At 40.5% G+C, this 22,481-nt stretch overlaps 1 protein-coding gene across 3 annotated transcripts in view; it reads right to left on the bottom strand.

Moving 5' to 3' along the window:
* Positions 1-12,373: 12,373 nt before the first annotated feature.
* Positions 12,374-22,481, bottom strand: part of UTRN (utrophin) — a 573,765-nt gene continuing 563,657 nt past the window's right edge. For all 3 annotated transcript variants that reach the window (XM_030809793.1, XM_030809794.1, XM_030809795.1), the window contains 2 exons: positions 18,572-18,594; positions 12,374-14,407 (listed from right to left, as the gene is read on the bottom strand). In XM_030809793.1, the coding sequence (XP_030665653.1) occupies positions 14,399-14,407; positions 18,572-18,594 (32 nt within the window). In that variant the 3' untranslated portion in view covers positions 12,374-14,398. The remainder of the gene's footprint in view (positions 14,408-18,571; positions 18,595-22,481) is intronic.

Raw genomic sequence — 22,481 nt, 5'->3', positions numbered from 1 at the left:
GATTTGAGGCTCAGTATGTGCTTCTGGAACAGGGAGTTAGAATCCCTGAGTTCGTTGTTTTCTTTCATCATTTTGCCTAGCGAACTTAGGAGCAACCAACCAACTTCATTATATTCCTTGGTTCTCCACATATAGTCAAAAGTGTTATGTATAGAGTCACTAAACTCCTTGCCTCTCACAAGCAGTGAATTAGGAGTATTGAATGCATTTATTTGGCATAACCCTCGAAACAGTTCATGCCAAGGACTGTAAGTGTTCTCCATACTATTAGAAGTCGAGTCCTTAGCATTTTGGGGTCTAATAATATTAAGCAGCCACCTCCAGAAACCCCAAAACCAACTAAATAAATTCATCCTTAGAATTCTGTTCCTCTAGAACTACTCCTGGTACCAATTTACAGTATTAGCCTGTTCTCATGCTGCTAATAAAGACATACCTGAAACTGGGTAATTTATAAAGGAAAGAGGTTTAATGGACTCACAGTTCCACATGGCTGGGGGAGGTCTCACAATCATGGGAGAAGGTAAAGGAGAGGCAAAGTCACAAGAAACATGGCGGTATGCAAGAGAGTCTGTGCAGGGGAACTTCCATTTGTAAAAACCATCACATCTCATGAGACTTATTCACTATCATGAGACAGTGTGGGGGAAACCATCTTCATGAAGCAATTATCTCCACCTGGCCCTGCCCTTGACATGTGGGGATTATTACAATTCAAGGTGAGATTTGGGTGGGACATAGAGCCAAAACATATCAACATCATACCTAGAAAGGTTGGTTCCTACCCCTGCCAAGACTATATTCAGGGAACTTTCATGAAAGCTAGTCTTTGTCACTGAACTTTCACAGAAATAGAACTTGGAAACAGAGGGTATATATTTGGCGGCTGTCTTAAACTTTTGCAGCTCTTAAAATGCACACTTTCCCTTTTCTTTATCTCTATCTAATGATATCAATACTACAAATTTCATTGCCTGGTGTCATGCCACTTTTGATGAATTGTATGAAAATTGTTCAAAATTGCTTGGTAAGGGTTCAACATTGTTTCATAGGGATATTTTGGCTAAAAAAAAAAAGAAAGAAAGATTATTGGATGGTCCCACAGTGACAAGTATTGGATTTTTGGCTACTGCCTGGATTAGGGATGCCTTGTGTTGTTAAACTGATGCCCACTTTCTGGATAATCTCTGACATCAATCAGAATATATTTTGCCCAATCAGTTTTTTTCTTGGACAAAGAGATTGTTTGATAACATTTCAAGAAGGATAAAAATTTTGACTTGATTTGGAGCCATAACTATTCGAGGAGCATCCTGGATTACTTTCTTCTCTTTTCAAGAGAGAAGTCCAAAAAATTAAGAGAATCATACATACTATATTTCATATACTAGCAGGGGAGTTAGACAATATCACCAAGGCTGTAGAAGTCCTGGCCTGCGAGGTTCATGAAATCGAGCAAGTGGTGGTTGAGAGTAGAGCTGCTTTAATCAGCAGCTCATTTTTATAGCAGCTCTTTTTCTAGGTTGTAGAACTTGGATTTGTGATCCCCAGCATTTTGCATACTCTGTGCAGCCATTGTCCCATGTAACAGTCCAACAAATAAATGATCATCCAACAAAAAGAACAGGAAAACCTGACACTTACAGTGGTTGAAAAGACCGTCCTGGGAATATAATACATAATCATGGCTCTGCAAATTGCAGTGAAGGTGTGGCTTGATCCTGCCTCCAGATATTAATGATTTATCCTTTAACTCAGGCTGAAGAAGCTGAGAACCAAAAGCGTCTTACACCCACGCAGCTTTCTCTACATTGACATGACTTTATGCATTCATTATTTTCACTAACATAGCTTTGATATTCCTCTGTCTTCAAGATCATGACTATATTGTAACTTGATTATCTGTTCCCAAAATTTTCTAAAACTTCACTTGTATGAACATCAAACTGTTAAATTATTCAATAGCATCACACAGCTGTTTTCCCCAAGATTCTTCAAAATCTTTGCCTCAAAACCTTTGCCTTGCCATATCTCCCAATCTTCAACAATTACAGCATTCTCCTTATGCAATCCCAGTTAAGCTGTTTCCCCTCTGAGATGCCACAAAAACTGTCAAGGACTGTTCTCTTATGGCTTTTTAAAATAGCACAGCTTTGTACCATCAATAGCTTATTTTGGTGGCATTTGTCTTTAACCAGCAGACATATATAACACAGATTCCTAAGCATGGTCCATGGAGCTTCATATTCAGTATTTTTGGGGACAGTCTACCCAGACTCCAGATGATTCTGGGGAGGGTGCTATGAGGACCACAATTTACTGCTCTAATATAAAGCTGTGTTTAAACTTGCAAAAACAGTTAAAGTTAAAATAACTAAACTATTTGTCTCTGAGGCTAGGCCAAATACAGTGACATATACTCTGGTGTCCTCATATGTATGGGTTTGGTCCTAAGCTGTTCTGATTCAGGAACTCCACTTAATTTATCTACACGTGGTGATAAAACTAAAGAGAACTGATACTTGATGACTGTCAGGCCTCTGAGCACAAGCTAAGCCATCATATCTCCTGTGATCTGCACGTACACATCCAGATGGCCAGTTCCTGCCTTAACTGATGACATTCCACCACAAAAGAAGAGCAAATGGCCTGTTCCTGCCTTAATTGATGACATTGTCTTGTGAAATTCCTTCTCCTGGCTCATCCTGGCTCAAAAGCTCCCCTACTGACCACCTTGTGACCCACACTCTGCCCGCCAGAGAACAACCCCCCTTTTTCCTTTACCTACCCGAATCCTGTAAAATGGCCCCACCCCATCTCCCTTCGCTGACTCTTTTTTCAGACTCGGCCTACCTGCACCCAGGTGATTAAAAGCTTCATTGCTCACACAAAGCCTGTTTGGTGGTCTCTTCACCTGGACGCACATGAAATTTGGTGCAGTGACTCAGATCAGGGGACCTCCCTTGGGAGATCAATCCCCTATCCTCCTGCTCTTTGCTCCATGAGAAAGATCCACATACGACCTCAGGTCCTCAGACCGACCAGCCCAAGAAACATCTCACCAATTTCAAATTCGGTAAGTGGCCTCTTTTTACTCTCTTCTCCAACCTCCCTCACTATCCCTCAACCTCTTTCTCCTTTCAATCTTGGCACCACAATTCAATCTCTCCCTTCTCTTAATTTCAGTTCCTTTCATTTTCTGGTAGAGACAAAGGAGACACATTTTATCCATGGACCCAAAACTCCAGCACCAGTCACGGACTGGGAAGGCAGCCTTCCCTTGGTGTTTAATCATTGCAGGGACGCCTCTCTGATTATTCACCCATGTTTCAGAGGTGTCAGACCACGCGGAGACGCCTGCCTTGGTCCTTCACCCTTAGTTGCAAGTCCCGCTTTTCTAGGGGAGAGGCAAGTACCCCAACCCCTTCTCTCCGTGTCTCTACCCCTTCTCTGCTTTTCTGGGGGAAGGGCAAGAACCCCTCAACCCCTTCTCTTTCACCCTTAGCGGCAAGTCCCGCTTTTCTGGGGGAGGGGCAGGAACCCTGACCTCTTATCTCTGTGCCCCAATCCCTTATTTCCATGCCCCAACCTCTTATCTCTGTGCCCCAATCCCTTATTTCTGTGTCCTGACCTCTTATCTCTGTGCCCCAATACCTTATTTCTGCACCCTGACCTCTTATCTCTGCACCCCAACACCTTATTTCCATGCCCTGACCCCTTTCCCGCTTTTCTGGAGGGTAAGAACCTCTGAACCCCTTCCCTCCGTGTCTCTACTCTCTTTTCTCTGGGCTTGCTTCCTTCACTATGGGCAACCTTCCACCCTCCATTCCTCCCTTTCCCTTAGCCTGTGCTCTCAAGAACTTAAAACCTCTTCAACTCACACCTGACCTAAAACCTAAATGCCTTATTTTCTTCTGCAATGCCGCTTGACCCCAATACAAACTTGACAGTGGTTCCAAATAGCCAGAAAATGGCACTTTCAATTTTTCCATCCTGCAAGATCTAAATAATTCTTGTCATAAAATAGGCAGTCTGAGGTGCCTGACGTCCAGGCATTCTTTTACCCATTGGTCTGCTCCCTAGTCTCTGTTCCCAATGCAACTTGTCCCAAATCTTCATTCTTTCCCTCCCACCTGTCCCCTCAGTCCCAACCCCAAGCATCCCTGAGTCTTTCTAATCTTCCTTTTCTACAAACCCATCTGACCTCTCCCCTCCTCTCCAGGCCAAGCTAGGTCCCAATTCTTCCTCAGCCTCTGCTCCTCCACCCTATAATCCTTTTATCACCTCCCCTCCTCACACCCAGTCCAGTTTACAGTTTCACTCCCTGACTAGCCCTCCCCCACCTGCCCAGAAATTTACTCTTAAAAAGGTGGCTGGAGCTAAAGGCATAGTCAAGGTTAATGTTCCTTTTTCTTTATCCCAAATCAGATAGCGTTTAGGCTCTTTTTCATCAAATATAAAAATCCAGCCCAGGTCATGGCTCGTTTGGCAGCAACCCTGAGATGCTTTACAGCCCTAGACCCTAAAATGTCAAAAGGCCGTCTTATTCTCAATATACATTTTATTACCCAATCTGCTCCCAACATTAAATAAAACTCCAAAAATTAAATTCCAGCTCTCAAACCCCACAACAGGGCTTAATTAACCTTGCCTTCAAGGTGTACAATAATAGAGTAGAGGCAGCCAAGTAGCAATGTATTTCTGAGTTGCAATTCCTTGCCTCCACTGTGAGACAAACCCCAGCCACATCTCCAGCACACAACTCCAAACGCCTGAACCGCAGCTGCCAGAGGTTCCTCCAGAACCTCCTACCCCAGGAGCTTGCTACAAGTGCCAGAAATGTGGCCACCAGGCCAAGGAATGCCCACACCCAGGATTCCTCTTAAGCCATGTCCCATCTGTGCAGGACCCCACTGGAAATCGGACTGTTCAACTCACCTGGCAGCCACTCCCAGAGCCCCTGGAACTTGGCCCAAGGCTCTCTGACTGACTCCTTCCCAGATCTTCTCGGCTTAGCGGCTGAAGACTGACACTGCCTGATCGTCTCAGAAGCCCCATAGACCATCACGGACGCCGAGCTTTAGGTAACTCTCACAGTGGAAGGTAAGTCCATCCCCTTCTTAATTAATGCGGAGGCTACCCACTCCACATTACCTTCTTTTCAAGGGCCTGTTTCCCTTGCCTCCATAACTGCTGTGGGTATTGACGATCAGGCTTCTAAACCTCTTAAAACTCCCCAGCTCTGGTGCCAACTGAGACAATACTCTTTTAAGCACTCCTTTTTAGTTATCCCCACCTGCCCAGTTCCCTTATCAGGCCAAGACACTTTAACTAAATTATCTGCTTCCCTGACTATTCCTAGGCTACAGCCACACCTCATTGCCACCTTTTCCCCCAGTTCAAAGCCTCCTTCACATCCTCCCCTTGTACCTCCCCACCTTAACCCACAAGTATAAGACACCTCTACTCCCTCCTTAGTGACTGATCATGCACCCCTTACCATCCCATTAAAACCTAATCACTCTTACCCTGCTCAATGCCAATATCCCTTCCCACAGCATGCTTTGAGAGGATTAAAGCCTGTTATCACTCACCTGTTACAGCGTGGCCTTTTAAAGCCTATAAACTCTCCTTACAATTCCCCCATTTTACCCGTCCTAAAACCAGACTAGGCTTACAAGTTAGTTCAGAATCTGTGCCTTATGAACCAAATTGTTTTGCCTATCCACCCCGTGGTGCCAAACCCATATACTCTCCTATCCTCAATACCTCCCTCTACAACCCATTATTCTGTTCTGGATCTCAAACATGCTTTCTTTACCATTCCTTTGCACCCTTCATCCCAGCCTCTCTTCGCTTTCACTTAGACTAACCCTGACACCCATTAGGCTCAGCAAATTACCTGGGCTGTACTGCCGCAAGGCTTCACAGATAGCCCCCATTACTTCAATCAAGCCCAAATTTCACGCTCATCTGTTACCTATCTTGGCATAATTCTCATAAAAACACACGTGCTCTCCCTGCTGATCGTGTCCGATTAATCTTCCAAACCTCAATCCCTTACAAAACAACAACTTTCCTTCCTAGGCATGGTTAGTGCGGTCAGAATTCTTACACAAGAGCCAGGACCGCACCCTGTAGCCTTTCTGTCCAAACAACTTGACCTTACTGTTTTAGCCTAGCCCTCATGTCTGCACGCAGCAGCTGCCACTGCTTTAATACTTTCAGAGGCCCTGAAAAATCACAAACCACGCTCAACTCACCTTCTACATTTCTCATAACTTCCAAAATCTATTTTCTTCCTCATACCTGACGCATATACTTTCTGCTCCCTGGCTCCTTCAGCTGTACTCATTCTTTGTTAAGTCCTACAATTACCATTGCTCCTGGCCCAGACTTCAATCCGGCCTCCCACATTATTCCTGATACCACACCTGACCCCCATGACTGTATCTCTCTGATCCACCTGACATTCACCCCATTTCCCCATATTTCCTTCTTTCCTGTTCCTCACCCTGATCATGCTTGATTTATTGATGGCAGTTCCACCAGGCCTAATCGCCACACACCAGCAAAGGCAGGCTATGCTATAGTACAAGCCACTAGCCCGCCTCTCAGAACCTCTCATTTCCTTTCCATCGTGGAAATCTATCCTCATAGAAATAACTTCTCAGTGTTCCATCTGCTATTCTACTACTCCTCAGGGATTATTCAGGCCCCCTCCCTTCCCTACACATCAAGCTTGAGGATTTGCCCCCACCCAGGACTGGCAAATTGGCTTTATTCAACATGCCCCGAGTCAGAAAACTAAAATACCTCTTAGTGTAGGTAGACACTTTCACTGGATAGGTACAGGCCTTTCCTACAGGGTCTGAGAAGGCCACCGCAGTCATTTCCTCCCTTCTGTCAGACATAATTCCTCAGTTTAGCCTTCCCACCTCTATACAGTCTGATAACGGACCAGCCTTTATTAGTCAAATCAGCTAAGCATTTTTTCAGGCTCTTGGTATTCAGTGAAACCTTTATATCCCTTGAAGTCCTCAGTCTTCAGGAAAAGTAAAGCGGACTAAAGGTCTTTTAAAAACACACCTCACCAAGCTCAGCCACCAACTTAAAAAGGACTGGACAATACTTTCACCACTTTCCCTTCTTAGAAGTCAGACCTGTCCTCAGAATGCTACAAGGTACAGCCCATTTGAGCTCCTATATAGATGCTCCTTTTTATTAGGCCCCAGTCTCATTCCAGACACCAGACCAACTTAGACTGTGCCCCCAAAAAACTTGTCATCCCTACTATCTTCTGTCTAGTCATACTCCTGTTCTCCATTCTCAATTACTCATACATGCCCTGCTCTTGTTTACACTGCTGGTTTACACTGTTTCTCCAAGCCATCACAGCTGATATCTCCTGGTGCTATCCCCAAACTGCCACTCTTAACTCTTGAAGTAAATAAATAATCTTTGCTGGCAGGACTATGCTGAATCACCTTAAGCACTCTCTAATCAGATGTCCTGGGTCCTCCCAATTCTTAGACCTTTTATACCTGTTTTTCTCTTTCTCTTATTCCATTTAGTTTTTCAATTCATACAAAACCGTATCCAGGCCATCACCAATAATTCTACACAACAAATGTTTCTTCTAACAACCCCACAATATCACCCCTTACCACAAAATCTTCCTTCAGCTTAATCTCTCCCACTCTAGGTTCCCATGCCGCCCCTAATCCTTCTCGAAGCAGCCCTGAGAAACATCGCCCATTATCTCTCCATACCACCCCCCAAAAATTTTCACCGTCCCAACACTTTACCACTATTTCATTTTATTTTTTTTATTAATATAAGAAGACAGGAATGTCAGGCCTCTGAGCCCAAGCTAAGCCATCATATACCCTGTGACCTGCACGTACACATCCAGATGGCCGGTTCCTGCCTTAACTGATGACATTCCACCACAAAAGTAGTGCAAATGGCCTGTTCCTGCCTTAACTGATGACATTGTCTTGTGAAATTCCTTCTCCTGGCTCAAAAGCTCCCCTACTGACCACCTTGTGACCCCCACTCTGCCCGCCAGAGAACAACCCCCCTTTGACTGTGATTTTCCTTTATCTACCCAAATCCTATAAAACGGCCCCACCCTTATCTCCCTTCGCTGACTCTCTTTTTGGACTCAGCCCACCTGCACCCAGGTGAAATAAGCAGCCTTGCTGCTCACACAAACCCTGTTTGGTGGTCTCTTCACCCGGATGTGCATGAAAATGACTAATCTCAAGAGAATTAGTTTATATTCACAGGGCACATTTCTAACAATTGCTATATATAATTCCTTTTGTTATCAATATTATGAGAAATAAATTTAAGAATTAGTACATGCTTTCTCAAAACATTAAAGGAATAGAGTTATAAAATATTTCAAATAGACTGTGATGATCTACAGTATTGTTCTTCTTAAAAAAAGAAAAAAAGATCTGAAGAGAAATGTGAGTAAGCTTTTACCTGCATGCAAAAGAGCCAGACCTTCAAAATAAAAGGGGTTGGAAGAGAGACAATAAACGGTCCTTACAGTTCTATTTATTACATGGCAGTCACATTCCAACTGGATAATATTTTATTCTTTTTTAGAGATAGGATCTTGCTCTGTCTGGCTAGAGTGCAATGGTGTGATCACATTTCACTGTAACCTCAAACTACTGGGCTCAAGTAATCCTCCCACCTCAGCCTCCTGAGTAGCTAGAACTATAGGCATGTACCACCATATCTGCCTAATTAAAACAAATTTTTTTTTTTTTTTTTGTAGAGACAGGGGCTTCACTATGTTGCACAGGTTGGTCTGGAACTCCCAGCCTCAACTGTTCCTCCTGCCTCAGCCTCCCAAAGTGCTGAGATTACAGGCATGAGCCACCATGCTTGGCCTTGGATGTTTCAGTCAGTTATAGGAGAAGCCGGGAAATTCCTATTCTTAATTAGGCAAAGAAACAAACAAAACATTTAAAAACCAATATTTTAATACTTTTGAAAAATGTCCCTAGAAAAAATATCAAGGACTAAGCGTAATTACATCCCATGGCAACCTGGAAACTTCTCATTTAATTATTATGATGGTTGACTTTATGTGTCATCTTGACTGGGGTAAGGGATACCCAGATAGCTGGTAAAATGCTATTTCTGGGTATGTCTGTGAGGATGTTTGTGTAAGAGATTAGCATTTGAATTGGTGCACTGAGTAAAGAAGATTGCCGTAACTAATGTGAAAGCATCATCCAGTCCACTGAGGGCTGGAATAGAACAAAAAGGTCGGGGGAAGGGCAGATTTGGTCTTCCTGTGCGAGCCTGGAAGCCTGTCTTCTCCTGCCTTCAGACATCAGCACTCTGGGTTCTCAGGCCTTTGGGCTGAGATTGGGACGTACACCATTGGTTCCCCTAGTTCTCAGGTTTTTGGGTTTGGACTGAACTTCACCACCAGCTTTCCTGGGCTACCAGCTTTCCTGGGCTTCCAGCTTGCAGACAACAGATGGTGGGACACCTCAGCCTCCACATTCATGTCAGCCAATATTTCATAATCAATCTCTTTGTACATATCTATATCTATCCTATTGGTTCTGTTTCTCTGGAGAACTCTAATACAATTACAATTCAAAATTTGTGATTTCTGGTCTGAGGACAGAGCTAAGCTGAAGGCAAATTGTCAGTTCATTTCTCCTAATTACCCACAAAATTCAAAACTACCAAAAAAGAAGCTGTCTCTAAAAGAATATCTGAATTTAAGCATATGTGTCAACTGCAAATACTCTAAAATATGCCACAATTTGAAGGCCTCTAAAATGAGAGATTAGAGCTAAATTTGTAAGTTTATGCAAAGTGCAAATAAATTGCATGCTTTTAAACATGCCCCTTGGGAGGGGCACTGTATCACATGTGCCCTACTGATTTGGTCAAAGTGAGGAGCCTCCTACATGTTGTGTGTTCTTCCAGCTAAAATTTTTTAACAATTAAACCTGAACAAAGGTTCATCTGAACAGTTTATTGTAGCATCTTTATTCCATTTCTCACTTAGTTTTTTTTTTTCTTTCCTGTCTTTATTTTTCCTAATTTTAGTATCAGTTCTGAGATCTTCTTCTCTTAGGACTTTGGGCACAGGCATGCTAAATTTTCCTACTTTTTTCTTTTGAAATTGCTTTGTTAGCTTGGAGTGAAAGGGCTGATTTTTTGACCTTTGTTTTAAAAGAAGCCCCTGTAAAGAGGCTACTGCCTTTTCCTTCTACTGGAGCAGTGGACATGAAGCCTAAGGAAATGGATACTTTATATTCTGGCTCCAAGTTCTCCGCTTTGCCTATCTCAAGGTTTACATAATGAAACCTAATGGCCACCAGTTCATTATGCTCTCTATAGCTATACCTATCCTTTATCCTTGACTTTTGCAGTTTCTCTTAGTACAGACATGAAATGTATTCCTCATACCAAGACTTGTAATTTGCTGTGACCAACAGAATTTGGCTGAAGTAAAGATGTGCCACGTTTCAGCAAAGGCCTCCTTCTGCATGCCCACACTTCTGCCATTGCATAAGAACATCCCTAGGTTAGCCTGCTAGTGGATCAAGGAACTCATCCGAGAGTCCCCAGTCAACCTAGGTTAACCATGCCACATTGGTCAACAGCCAGTCAGCTCCCAGACCTGGGTGCAACCAGCCAATATCAGCAGAGCCCTCAAGTGATCCAAAGCTGGCCACAAATGTGTGAGCAAGTCTAATTGAGATGAGTCTTCCCAGAGTAGCTGAACCCCATATACCATGAGCTAAAGAAATGCTTATTATTAAGGTTTTATGGCTCCCATGCAGCATGACTATGGCAATAGATAACTGATACCACAGGCAGTGGATGCAATGTAATTGTGATTATCTCCTGCTCTCTGTAGCAGCCTCATTCTGGTCACTTAATTAACCTCACAAAAACACAAGCTGACATTATATGTCAGTGAAGCTTTTGGACCCTACTCATAGGTTTAAGTAGTAGCGTTAGTGGTGGTTTACTGTATTATCATTAAATTCTCCACTAATGAATTTAGAAAGGCCTTTGAAAAAGCTGGCATACTGAAACAGTGAATGTGGGTGGGAGAAAAGATACCCAAGAGCAAACTACAAAGATTATCTATCTGTCTGTCTATCTATCTATCTATCTATCTACCTATCTCTCTCTCTCTCTCTACGCTTTCACAGTATATATAGTATACTGTGCCTTGATTGTAACATATATATAATATATATGTGATCTATAACAACCTGAAGGCACAGTATAAAGACGTATGTCTTTAGTCTATTTTGTGTTGCTATAACAGAATATCACAGATTGGGTAATTTACAAAGAAAAGAAATTTATTTCTCAGAGTTCTGGAGGCTGGGAAGTCCAATATCAAGGTGCCAGCATCTGGTAAGACCTGTCTTGCTGTGTCCTCCTACGGTGGAAGGTGACAGGGCAGAGAACATGCAAGAGAAAGTGAGAGAACCCAATGTGCTTTGGTAATAAACCCACTTGAGATAGAAAACACACTACTGTGATGACATTAATCCATTCATGACCTCTGACCTCATGATCCAATCACTTCTTAAAGGTCCCACACCTCAACACTATGGAATTGGGGATTACATTTTCAACACATGAACTGTGGGTGACACATTCAAACCACAGCAGTATGAAAGCAAAACTTGTTCATTTGTTCTTACTTCTATTTTCAGCTACCTAGTCAACAAGTTGCTGGAAATCAACTGTTTTCTCAGGAATGTTTAATGTCAGCACTACTTAGTGGTACACAGGATGTTTAAAATGTTTGTTCGTCAGAATGTATCAGTTTTCCTTACTTTAACAAATTATATTTTAGATGATTTTTCTAGTTCATAGATAGCTTTTAATTTTAGAATCAAGCAACATGATTCTCAACATTGTTTCCCATTGAATGGCTTCAGAAATTGATTAAACCTACTAGAGTGGTTAAAATCCAGCGTATGGATAAAAAGTATACAGTATTTGAGAGCATGAAACTAAAAGTAGATTTGAAAGGAACTTAATGTCAATAGCATCTAGTTATTAAAACACTCAACAGGTTTTATGTACACATTTTTACATCCAATATTACTTTTCTCTATCAATAAACCTTCTATATGTAAAATAAATTGAGAATCATATAATTATATGTATGTGTAAGAGATAGGGGAGAGAGAGAGAATGAGAGCAGCAGGAGACTGTATTAGTGTGTATGAGAGAAACTGCAGGAAAAAATGTAGATGGATCAGGACACAGGCTATCTCCATACCTTATTTTCATAAATGTGCATTCAAAACTCAGATTCTATCAGTGAACCCAGCTGAAGAATATCAAAGTCATCTTGTGTTAAAATCACTTTTATTCAGGATGAAAAATACAATATGTAACCAGATTAGATGATAGTCTGTGATTAGTTCTTTACCACGTATTTCAAAAGAACTACATACTTACTTCCCATTGTTGTTACTGCAATATATTTCTTTTTATTTATTATTACTTAGAAGGTTACAATGTAGTGTTTTACGTAGCTTTTCTTTAATAGCAGATAGAGGACATTTTGCATACAAATACAGGCAGAAAAAAAATTAACACATGACTTTTTAAAGTAAGAACAAGGAAGACACCAAATCTACAACTTGGAGTTGAGAGCTCAGGGAATTGTTTTTTCTTTAAATAGGTGCTTTCTTGGGTATGACATGGCCTGATAAAAGCTCTAGACTTTGCGGACTGCAGCAGCATAAAGCAGTTTCCAATGCAATGGATGAAGATGGATCTGAGGTAGAAAGGTGGTCATGGCTTTCCTTTTATATAAAACAATTTTCTTCTTTTCAAAATATCTCTGCTGCAAATAGACACCCTTGCCCCCCAACCCACCCAACCTATTCTAAAATCATGGCAATGTCAAACTTTAAGCCTCCTTCTGGCCAGATTCCAGCTAAAGAGAACCCAAAGTTAAAATGTCTTTATGTTTTTATGTCTTTATGTTTGAATCAAAACATATTGTTTTCACCTTTTTTTTGGTTCCTCTACATTTGGTAATTAAGTAACATGTTTAAACTGAATCAATTAAATGTTAAATCAGAAGCTAAACCAAAATACATAATTGAATGCACTCAAAGATGTAGGTGGAGGTACCATCACCTAAGCATTAATTTCATTCTTCTGTAGAAGCAGTGACATAGACTTTTGATAAACATTCTTTCCAAATATATTGATCAAGTGAAGGGTATAAAAACATCTGATCTTTCACCCAAAAGGTAAAATAAGCCGTGCACTAAATGTGTGTCTGCTTTCAGTAAGAAAACAACTAGGAGTTTCAAGAACTATTAAGGACATGAAAATACAAAACAACAATAAAATTCTCTTTGAAGGGAACGAAAGACAGTGATGTGTTCTGGTATCACAATAGGTAAAGGTCTGCTGTGCATGTAATGATGAAAATCAAGACATGGAAGCTAGGAAAGGTTGTACTAGGTTTTGTTTCTGTGTCAAAATGAAAATATGCTTAAGTGGGCAACCTTTGGTAATATGATCTTTGAGATTATTATAATGTAGTCTTCTTTATCAAATAGATTAAGACATAAAATAAATAATTAATTCCTACTTATATAAAAAGGGAATAAAATGCAGGAAAAAATATCCCCAGAGAAGTGCCATTTAGGCCTATAGGATTTTTATTACAATTATCCAAGTGGTCAGCAAAGAAGTAAGTGGGCAACGTCAAATAAAGTTAAATGGCATACGCAGGGCTGTAGCTTAAACCACACGTGTGTATATATAAGATATTTGATTGAAATTTATGAATTTATTAATGTGGCCAAATCATGGAAAACAAATACATGGATCTATTTGGGATCTATTTGGTTATATGGCTGATAAATTATAAATAACCAAAACATTGTGGTAAAAGAGTCAAAGAAATAATGAAGTTATTGTGCAAGGTTAATATGAACAGCAGAAGGAATGTAAAAATGTAAAGTGGTCTTCTAATTCTTATGTAAGCTTTGTCATAGTTACTAAAAAGACGGTATCATATTAGAAAGCCCCCACCCACTTTCCCAATGCTGTATACATTATACAAATCCGTGACAAATGTATTACCATTTCCAAATACCTCTCTGTTCATTAATTTGCACTTGCATAGAAAGGGAAGAAGAAAACAACAATATATGGTTATTATAAAAACAAAATATCCATTTCTCTTTGGATAGTCAGTGTTTTACTCTTTCAGTAGAACACACAGTCAGCACTCAACACCGTGGGCCAAGGAGCCATGAAGCTTCTGATTAAATGAAACTTGGAATTGGCATTTGCTGAAAAGGGAAACACTGTACGTCAGGAAACATTGGTTGGCCGGATGAATACTTCACATTGCCTGTGGGAAGGGAAAATAGCACTGTCAGAAATTTGCACAAAACATTCCAGGAAGCAGAGATCTGTCAATTCTTCAAGAAAATAAAAGTGCTTCTTTCAGGAGTCTTAACTCCCATGTGACTTTTGCTTCCTGCAATGAGGTCCCTCCCTCTCATGCTGAAGTTACCTAGTCTGCTTTCTATCACTGCAGCTGATTTACAGGGAAGTCTGAAAGTCTTTTCTCTTGGCCAGGCTGGAAGCTAAGTTAAAATGGAGAGGACTTCATTTCTTTCTGCTGGAGGTACCAATGGTGAGTGAATGAGGCTGGTGAAAATATCCCATGTCTTCCTGGGGGACTGTGGGAGGTCATCTGTAGAGGGGGTGCCCTAACAATGCCAACCCATCTTGATTCCAAGCTGGAGTCCAGAGAAGAGGAAGAGAAGGCAGGAATCATAACCCAAGGGTGTGCAGTGGTGCCAGTTAAATGTCCCAGGTCAGAGACAATATAAATCCAGGCCACACTCATGGAAGTGGTATCAACCTTTTGAAGGGAGGGTCAAACATTTGGTCTTCTAAAAGGATTTTGAAATTAGAAAAAAATAAAAAAAATTCTAAAATGAAATCATCCAAACTGGTCCATGCCTCATAAATCATAAAAGGCCTTTTTGGACCCTCAGGAAAGATACTCCGTCTTTCCACCTTATTTTATGGGGGACTTTATCCTGCTTCCTGGAAGCACTTTCCTAATGAAGCCACTGGAAAAGCTGCCCATGGAGCCCCTCCTTTTCCCAGGTATGCTGAAAGCAGCAAACTCATTTGACTCTGGCCTAGAGCCTATTCTCCATGACTATTCAAATTTGGATTCTTCAGACACTTGCTTCTCCATTTTGAACATTTGATTGCCATGTTAGAGGGGGCAAAAATTCAGCAAACACTGATGGGTTTCAGGCATTGTACTGAGGGGAGGCCCTCCTACGAAGCAGGTGTGGAAGATATCTCAGCCAGGCAGCCTCATTCAATTCTAATATGAGGTAAATGCCGGCCATAGTAAATTCAAAGTGGTTTGAGGACAGAGAAGGGGAGAGATTAACTCTATACGAGAAAGGAATATTTTGTTACATACTAACACTGATAACTGAAACTCTGGCGTTGATTCATGTTGAATATAAAGCCAAGAGGATTTTTGAATTATGTCTATATACTCCATTATCCTTGAGAATTAGATGTGTCTATTAATTGGACACACAATACGTCTCCTTTTAGGTATCAGAATTCTAAAAATTTAAGATCATGCTATGTAAATATTAGCCCAACCCTCCAGGTGAAAATATATACTTTTCATGAATTTCCATTCGACCCAAGACATGAAAAATGAAGAAAAGAGAAGAGAAGGAAAATGCTGAAGGGTAAAGCAAAGAACAAAAAACACATGGAGAGGGAAGGAAGAAAATGGGAAAGGGGCCTCTTGTATTGAGTTACATGTTTGCTCCATCCACTAAGTTGCTATATAACCAGGAACCATTTAGCTCTTTGTAAACTCAATTTCTAAAATCTAGAAACAGAGTAGGAGGAGAAGGCCTCCTAAGATCATTTTTCGCTTTAAATTCTGAGCACTTATATCTGAGGATTTTAAAAGATTCTCTCTTCCCTCCTTGCCTTTGTCACTCACAGCCTCATTCCACCTGGGGACCATCAGGACTAACCTCGTGGTACCCTTTATCCTTAATTTTAATGGGCCACCCTAAAAAGCTCTAGACTCCTGGTTGCCCTTCCATCACCTGTATTCTGGTCATATAGAGATCTGCACACCCCTTTTTGTGTCCTCATGCTTCACCCTTCCTAGCTCTTGAAACCTGTCATATAGGTCATGTGGCCTGTGATCCACAAAACCCATGTTCCCAAACCCTTCTCTGAAGGCTGCCTGCATCTACTTGCTCTAATCAATATCTGCATCTACCTGAAGACACAGCTTCCCTCATAACCCTCTCACATAGGACTTCCCCTCCCCACCCTCCCCCATTCCTCATACACTGCATGAGTCTTCCTTGGTCCTCACTGAGGCCTTTGGGGTATCTTCTTTCTCTTCTCCCTAAAAACACCCAGCTTTGAATCTCATGTCATCAGACTATACGAATCCATTATGCAGTCATCTACTGACTCCGTAGGTCATGTTCCTTCAATGTCACCCACTCTAAAGCTATTTTTAAATGTTAGTGATTTCAACACCCATGGAAATGATTCTTCCAGCACTCTGGCTTCTTGGTTCTTTAGGCTCTTTTCCTCCAATGGTCCTGTCCTCCAACCTTCTTAGCCATTCACACAAAGGTCCAAATATGCACCACTACCAGTACTTGCAACCCCTCTAATTTCAATATCATTCAACCCAGCTTCTGACAAACACCTCTACTTCCACAGCTTACTTTCCCTACAACTGCAAATTTATCCATCCTTTGATAAAGGGATCCATTGATCCTCCCATCTTTATTTCTGTCTCCTACACTGGACATTTCCTCATTCCTTTCGCTACTGAGCTTAAGCATCTGGTTCAATCATTATAATCACTTCTTTGCCTCTTCCCTTGAATCACTGTACTCACTTTGTCAAACCCCAACTTCAACTTTTTAAATGCCAATACTCAGCCCACTCTGGTGCCTGTGCTCATAAACGTGAATATGCCTAGAGGGCAACTTACAACCCTGCAGAATGGCCTCATGTTAAATTCATGAGTGGCACCTTTAATGTTGCTTGTAGTCACACTCTATTTCCCAGGCCATCTGCTCTTCTATTCTCCAAGAAGCTATCACACATCCTCCAGTCACTCCTCGCACTTCTGACACCTCCTCCCCAACCTCACTCCCTGCTAAAGTCCCGGCTTCCAATTCACTTAGACAACAGAAGCAAGCAGGAGAGAACACCCACAGCTTGCCACATGCCTAGTCTACTTCACATACCCCTGTCTTTTAGTTAAGATCCCAGCCTTTCTTGCCAATAAGACATCATTCAGAAGGTTCATTGTTTCAAAAAGATTAGTAAACAAGTTCATGAAAGAAAATGTTCTCCAAAGCTGCTGTGGCTTTGTGGCACATTATTACTAAAAGTATGTGATAAGAAAATGTGAATGGAAAACAAAATCTCAGGATCCCTAACTCACTATGCTAAAGGGAAAAATTAAAAGTGGGAACTGAGTCACACAAAAACTACCTTCCTAAGCAGATAGTTGCAAAGATAGAAGGCCAGCGACCTCCCTCACAAATTGCTCACAAGGAAATTTCTCAGGGCCCTCAAATCTTTACTCTAAAACAGAGTTTTGTTGAATTTCACCCTGTCAACGTGAATTAACAGCTTATCTTTACGGGACAAAGGCAGGACTAGAAGTCATCTCTCCGCCCACCCTGAGAAAAATGCGTATTTGATTGCTTCTTCTACTCTAGGCATACTTTATCTTAATTATATAAAATGCAGATTTACTGAGCGTGAGATAAATGCATAATAGACTGTTCCTCCACCCACTCCTGCCTGCTTTCCTTTTGTGAAGCCCTCAAAATCCTTTTTGGGAAAAAAACAAAAAAACAAAAAACAAAAGACAAAACAAAAAAACAAAACAAAACAAAACATAGCCTACAAATCCTAATGAAACTTGTCTCTCTTTTCCTCAGGTGTGTCCTCAACCTTGGCAAAGTAAACCTCTAAATTGATTGAGACCTGTCTCATACACTTTTTGGTTTATAGAAAATACTAAAAGGCATAAGGCTATAGCTGCCAACACTTCTCAGCAATTTTTAAGTACAAAATTGAAATATTTTCCCCTACAAAGTAAAACCACCTCTGTGGTACCAGTCATTTTTTTTTAGGTCAATGTTCTGTGATAGCCACCTTAAGCAGACATTTGAGAGAGCAGTGGTGGTCAAATCTATCTAGAGTGACTTTATGTAGCACCTAAGACGCCATTAAAAAGCTGTTAGAACACAAAGGATCAAACACGTGGTATTTTTGGTATCTGTGGCTTGGGAGCCACCCCCCACCCCCAGACTGACAAACTGTTGTACAGAATCAACTAATATTTAAATGTCAAGTAAGTTTACTTATTTACATGGAGAATAAAGTAGGAATAAAATCAGTGGTGGATAATCTGCTTACTCTAGGTTGGGATCAGTAACATAGAGCCAACCAACCCATTAACTCTTACCTGTGGCCTGCTGGGAACATTTGCTGAAAGAGAAAACAAAAGAAATCACTTAATGGCAGTCCTGTTACTTTGTTGGTTCCAACTTTCAGGCACGCAAATGCGTGGAAAGTATCACTCTACGTAGGGTAATAATAGCCCAGTTGTTAAATGGATGCTAATAGGAAAAACAAGAAACACATTTTGTTTTTTTTTTTTCCTGGCTTAATGCTTTAATAAGGGCTAGTTTTCCTGGTTACTTTCTCCTATCCCATGTGATTTAAGATTTAGTGCATACACTAAAGCATTCACTGAGCACTCAGTCTTGCAAAAACTCTCATTTCCTATTTAAATGATACTGTGTATTTGGTTTATGTATCAGAACAGAGCACGTTCTACTTACTTTGTTGAGTACTAATTCTGACTAAGGGACCACTGGAGGCGTAAGTCTTTGGTTTCTGCCTCCCTTGACCCACCCTTGACACACCCTGGACCCTAAAGCCCAGGAAAATAGTGGCCAAGTACTTGCATCAAGGAAAGCACTGGCCTAATCCTCAGTGTCCTTCTGGATACTTGGGATAATAACAGTCCCTTGGATGGGCCCAGTTAGGAACAATGGAAAAGTTAGAATATGGCATTTAATTCTCCTTGCCACACAGATAGCTCAATTCCTTTTTGGTTCCAGAGCCCATGACAGTGAAGACGATCTGGCGGGCTTTGCAAGGGCAGCCACTGCCGTCTCTTCTCTAAAGCATCTGCTTTTCTTCCCCCCTTTGCTACATGATCATCTCGTTCTCAATGCTGGGAGAAAAAGAGGAGATCTGTCCCCCAGTAATGGCAACATCTGTTCTTGGTCAAATAAAAGTTGTCCCTAATCATCTAGCATGCTGCACTCCTTCCATCTCTCACTGTTCTATGCTGAGTGGGAGAAAGGACATCAGTGACCATGTGCTGTGTGCTGGGAGCTGTGTGAGAAAAAAAGACCAGGCATGAAGAGTACCCTTCCTATAACGTCTGGAGGGAAAGTGTGAGGCCCAGTATTTGGGGGAGAAATCAGGCTAAAAGGAGCCTAGTTCTACCAGATCTGTAAGTTACATCCAGGAGAAAAGAGTGGCCCTCCACAGTGTCCAAGGGATAGCTGAGTTGAATTATTATTAAGTACACCATAGGTTTACACACTCTTTTTAAAACAGACAGAGTTATGCTTCTCTTGCAAGTAACAAATACAACAAATAGCCAAACCCTAGACAGAAGTCTAATCCATTTTGCTCTAAACCAATACTTTTAACCTTACAGCCTTTTATCAAATAAAATGCTATGGGTATTTGCCTGAACAAATCACACAAAAATATCTTAAAAAGGAAATCATTGCATTGCAGTGGGTTTTGAGTTTTTGATGAATGCCATTCAAGCTTAATAAACATAGGCAATTCATAGTAAAAATATGCCTGTGGGTCAAAAATAATTTTGAAAGCATTTCTTGGTCTATCAGCAAAAATTAGTTGGCTTACTGCCAGTATTCCATACATTTGAAGGACATAAGTAAAAAATGGACAAAAAAAACTTATACCAAAAAATAAAAATGGTTACTGCAGTCAGTGGGAATTTTAGTATGTACACTTGTTAATTGGCAGTACATTTAAACCCCTTTCCTTAACTCCTTGCCAGGAAGTGAAGGAAATGCCTGCTTCTCTGCTCTAAGACTCAACATAAATAATTTAAAAAAGACTTTAAAAGGCCATAATTCAAGGATGTTATCAGGATCAACTGGGATATTAATTCAGACAAAGGAGTTCTAAAGTGTTATGTGCAACAATGTGTAGACACAGTTAAAAAACGGTAATGTTAAACTAGGCAATTCACACAATTAGGATTTATGAATAGAGAGTCTCATTTTAATTCCAAGATTGCCAAGAGTGGAAATTCATTTGGGGCCATGCTAATTTTTAATCCACAAAGGATCAAAAGTCAAGATTAACATGAAGATCAATTCATTGTATGCTGGCAACAAGCATTTTTAAAGTTCTCATTAGTTATAGGGGCTCAAGGGATTGGCTTGGCATTGGGAGGGTGCCAATCTGATTTGTTTAGATAAATTCACCAAAGGTGGTTGGTAAGCTTTGGGAATCACAAAGGCTTATTAAAATATTTGCTGGCTGAGCAACTTTAAAGGGACAAAAGAACAAATGAATCCTACAAAACGTTCTGAGTACTCTCTAGGAATGCTACAAGGAAACCTTCCCAGCTAGAAAATGTAATCATTCACTCAAGTCAGAAACATATATTGGGGCCGGGTGTGGTGGCTCACGCTTGTAATCCCAGCGGTTTGGGAGGCCAGGGTGGGGGTTCACTTGAGGCCAGAAGTTTGAGACCAGCCTGGCCAACATGGTGAAACCCATCTCTACTAAAAATACAAAAATTAGTTGGGCATGGTGGCATGTGCCTGTAGTCCCAGCTACTTGGGAGGCTGAGGCACGAGAATTGCTTGAGCCTGGGAGGTGGAGGTTATACAGACCCAGAATCGTGTCATTGAACTCCAGCCTGGGCAACAGAGTGAGTCTCTGCCTAAAAAAAAAAAAAAAAAAAAAAAAAAAAGAGAGACAGAAACATGCACTGGGTACCAAGTCTACCTCCCATGCTGATTTCTATTCTGCATCAATTTTCAAAAGGTTTAATAATTACAGGCAGAATATGAAAATATGTATCAATTTTATAAATAAGTAAATTCAGCTTTTATTTTTAAGGAAAGCTGTCCCTATCTTGTATATGTTTATAATACCAGAGAAAAAATACAAATAGCAGAACTTTCAGAAGCCAAAAATTAAAACATGGAGATTTCAAAGGATTCTAAAATACACTTTTCATCATTTCATACATGGATGTGCTTGAATTCTTGAAAAGAAGACATGACTAGTAATGTTCATTCAGAAAACTATGGCCATTATAACTATTTGTGAATGTGCATAGTTAAGACTATGAGAACATGAAGCCAGCTGCTCCAAACCAATACTTTTAAACCAACAGCTTTTTATCAAATAGAAGGCTATGGGTATTTTACATACGAACATATTTAAAAGGAAATCATTGCATTTCAGTAGGTTTTGAGTTTTTGACGAATGTGATTCAAGCTTAATAAACATTAAGGAATCTCAGGGCTCCATAAACCACTCTCTGAACACTGAGAATGACATTGGTGAAGAGGGGACCAATGCAGGGGAGAGGATGAATCTCTGTGATGTGGGTCCCATTGAAGGTACTGTGTATACTCCTGTCAGGAACCAATATCAATGAATAGCTAACAAGATCCCCAACCAATAGGAATTTTATACTTGCCTTTAAAGGGAGGCCATAAAAAGAGATACATACATTTACCTCTTACGATTCATTTTTGCTCTAAATTATGGTTATTTATTTTTAATAATGTTCTGTTTTAAAACCACATGGGTCCATCTTTTGTAAAATCTAGATGTCAGAGTATACTTTGAGAAAAATTTAAGAGTAAATTCTTTAGGAAATGGAACTTGTAAAAAATCCCACATTTTTAGAGTAAAATTTTTAATATGGGAATTATATATTTTATATTTATTATAAGGTATATATTGAAACACGTTTCCCATCCTGGCTGTCACTGCTAACTGACTTTTACAATTGAAAAGTCCATGATATTTAAATAAAAACTTCTAAACATGCTTTGATGTACATAATTTTTTAATTATTAAGGTTATTTAGGTATAAGCTGAACTAAAAAGTAATTTCCTTTAAGAATTTAATTCTGGCTCATAAAGACTATGATGAGGTTTTATCTACTCACTAAGTAACATACAACTGAAAATCAAAACCTCTAAATAAATCTGACCTTGAATTATAATTAATAAACTAGTTTTAATCAGTTTTTCTATTACGGTGGTTACAGAGCCTAGAAAATAAGCAACAA

The sequence above is a fragment of the Nomascus leucogenys genome, chromosome 3, assembly GCF_006542625.1.
Source record: "Nomascus leucogenys isolate Asia chromosome 3, Asia_NLE_v1, whole genome shotgun sequence".
Lineage (NCBI taxonomy): Eukaryota > Metazoa > Chordata > Mammalia > Primates > Hylobatidae > Nomascus > Nomascus leucogenys.
Note: the sequence above shows the minus strand (reverse complement) of the source record. Positions and strands in the feature narration are given on the sequence as shown.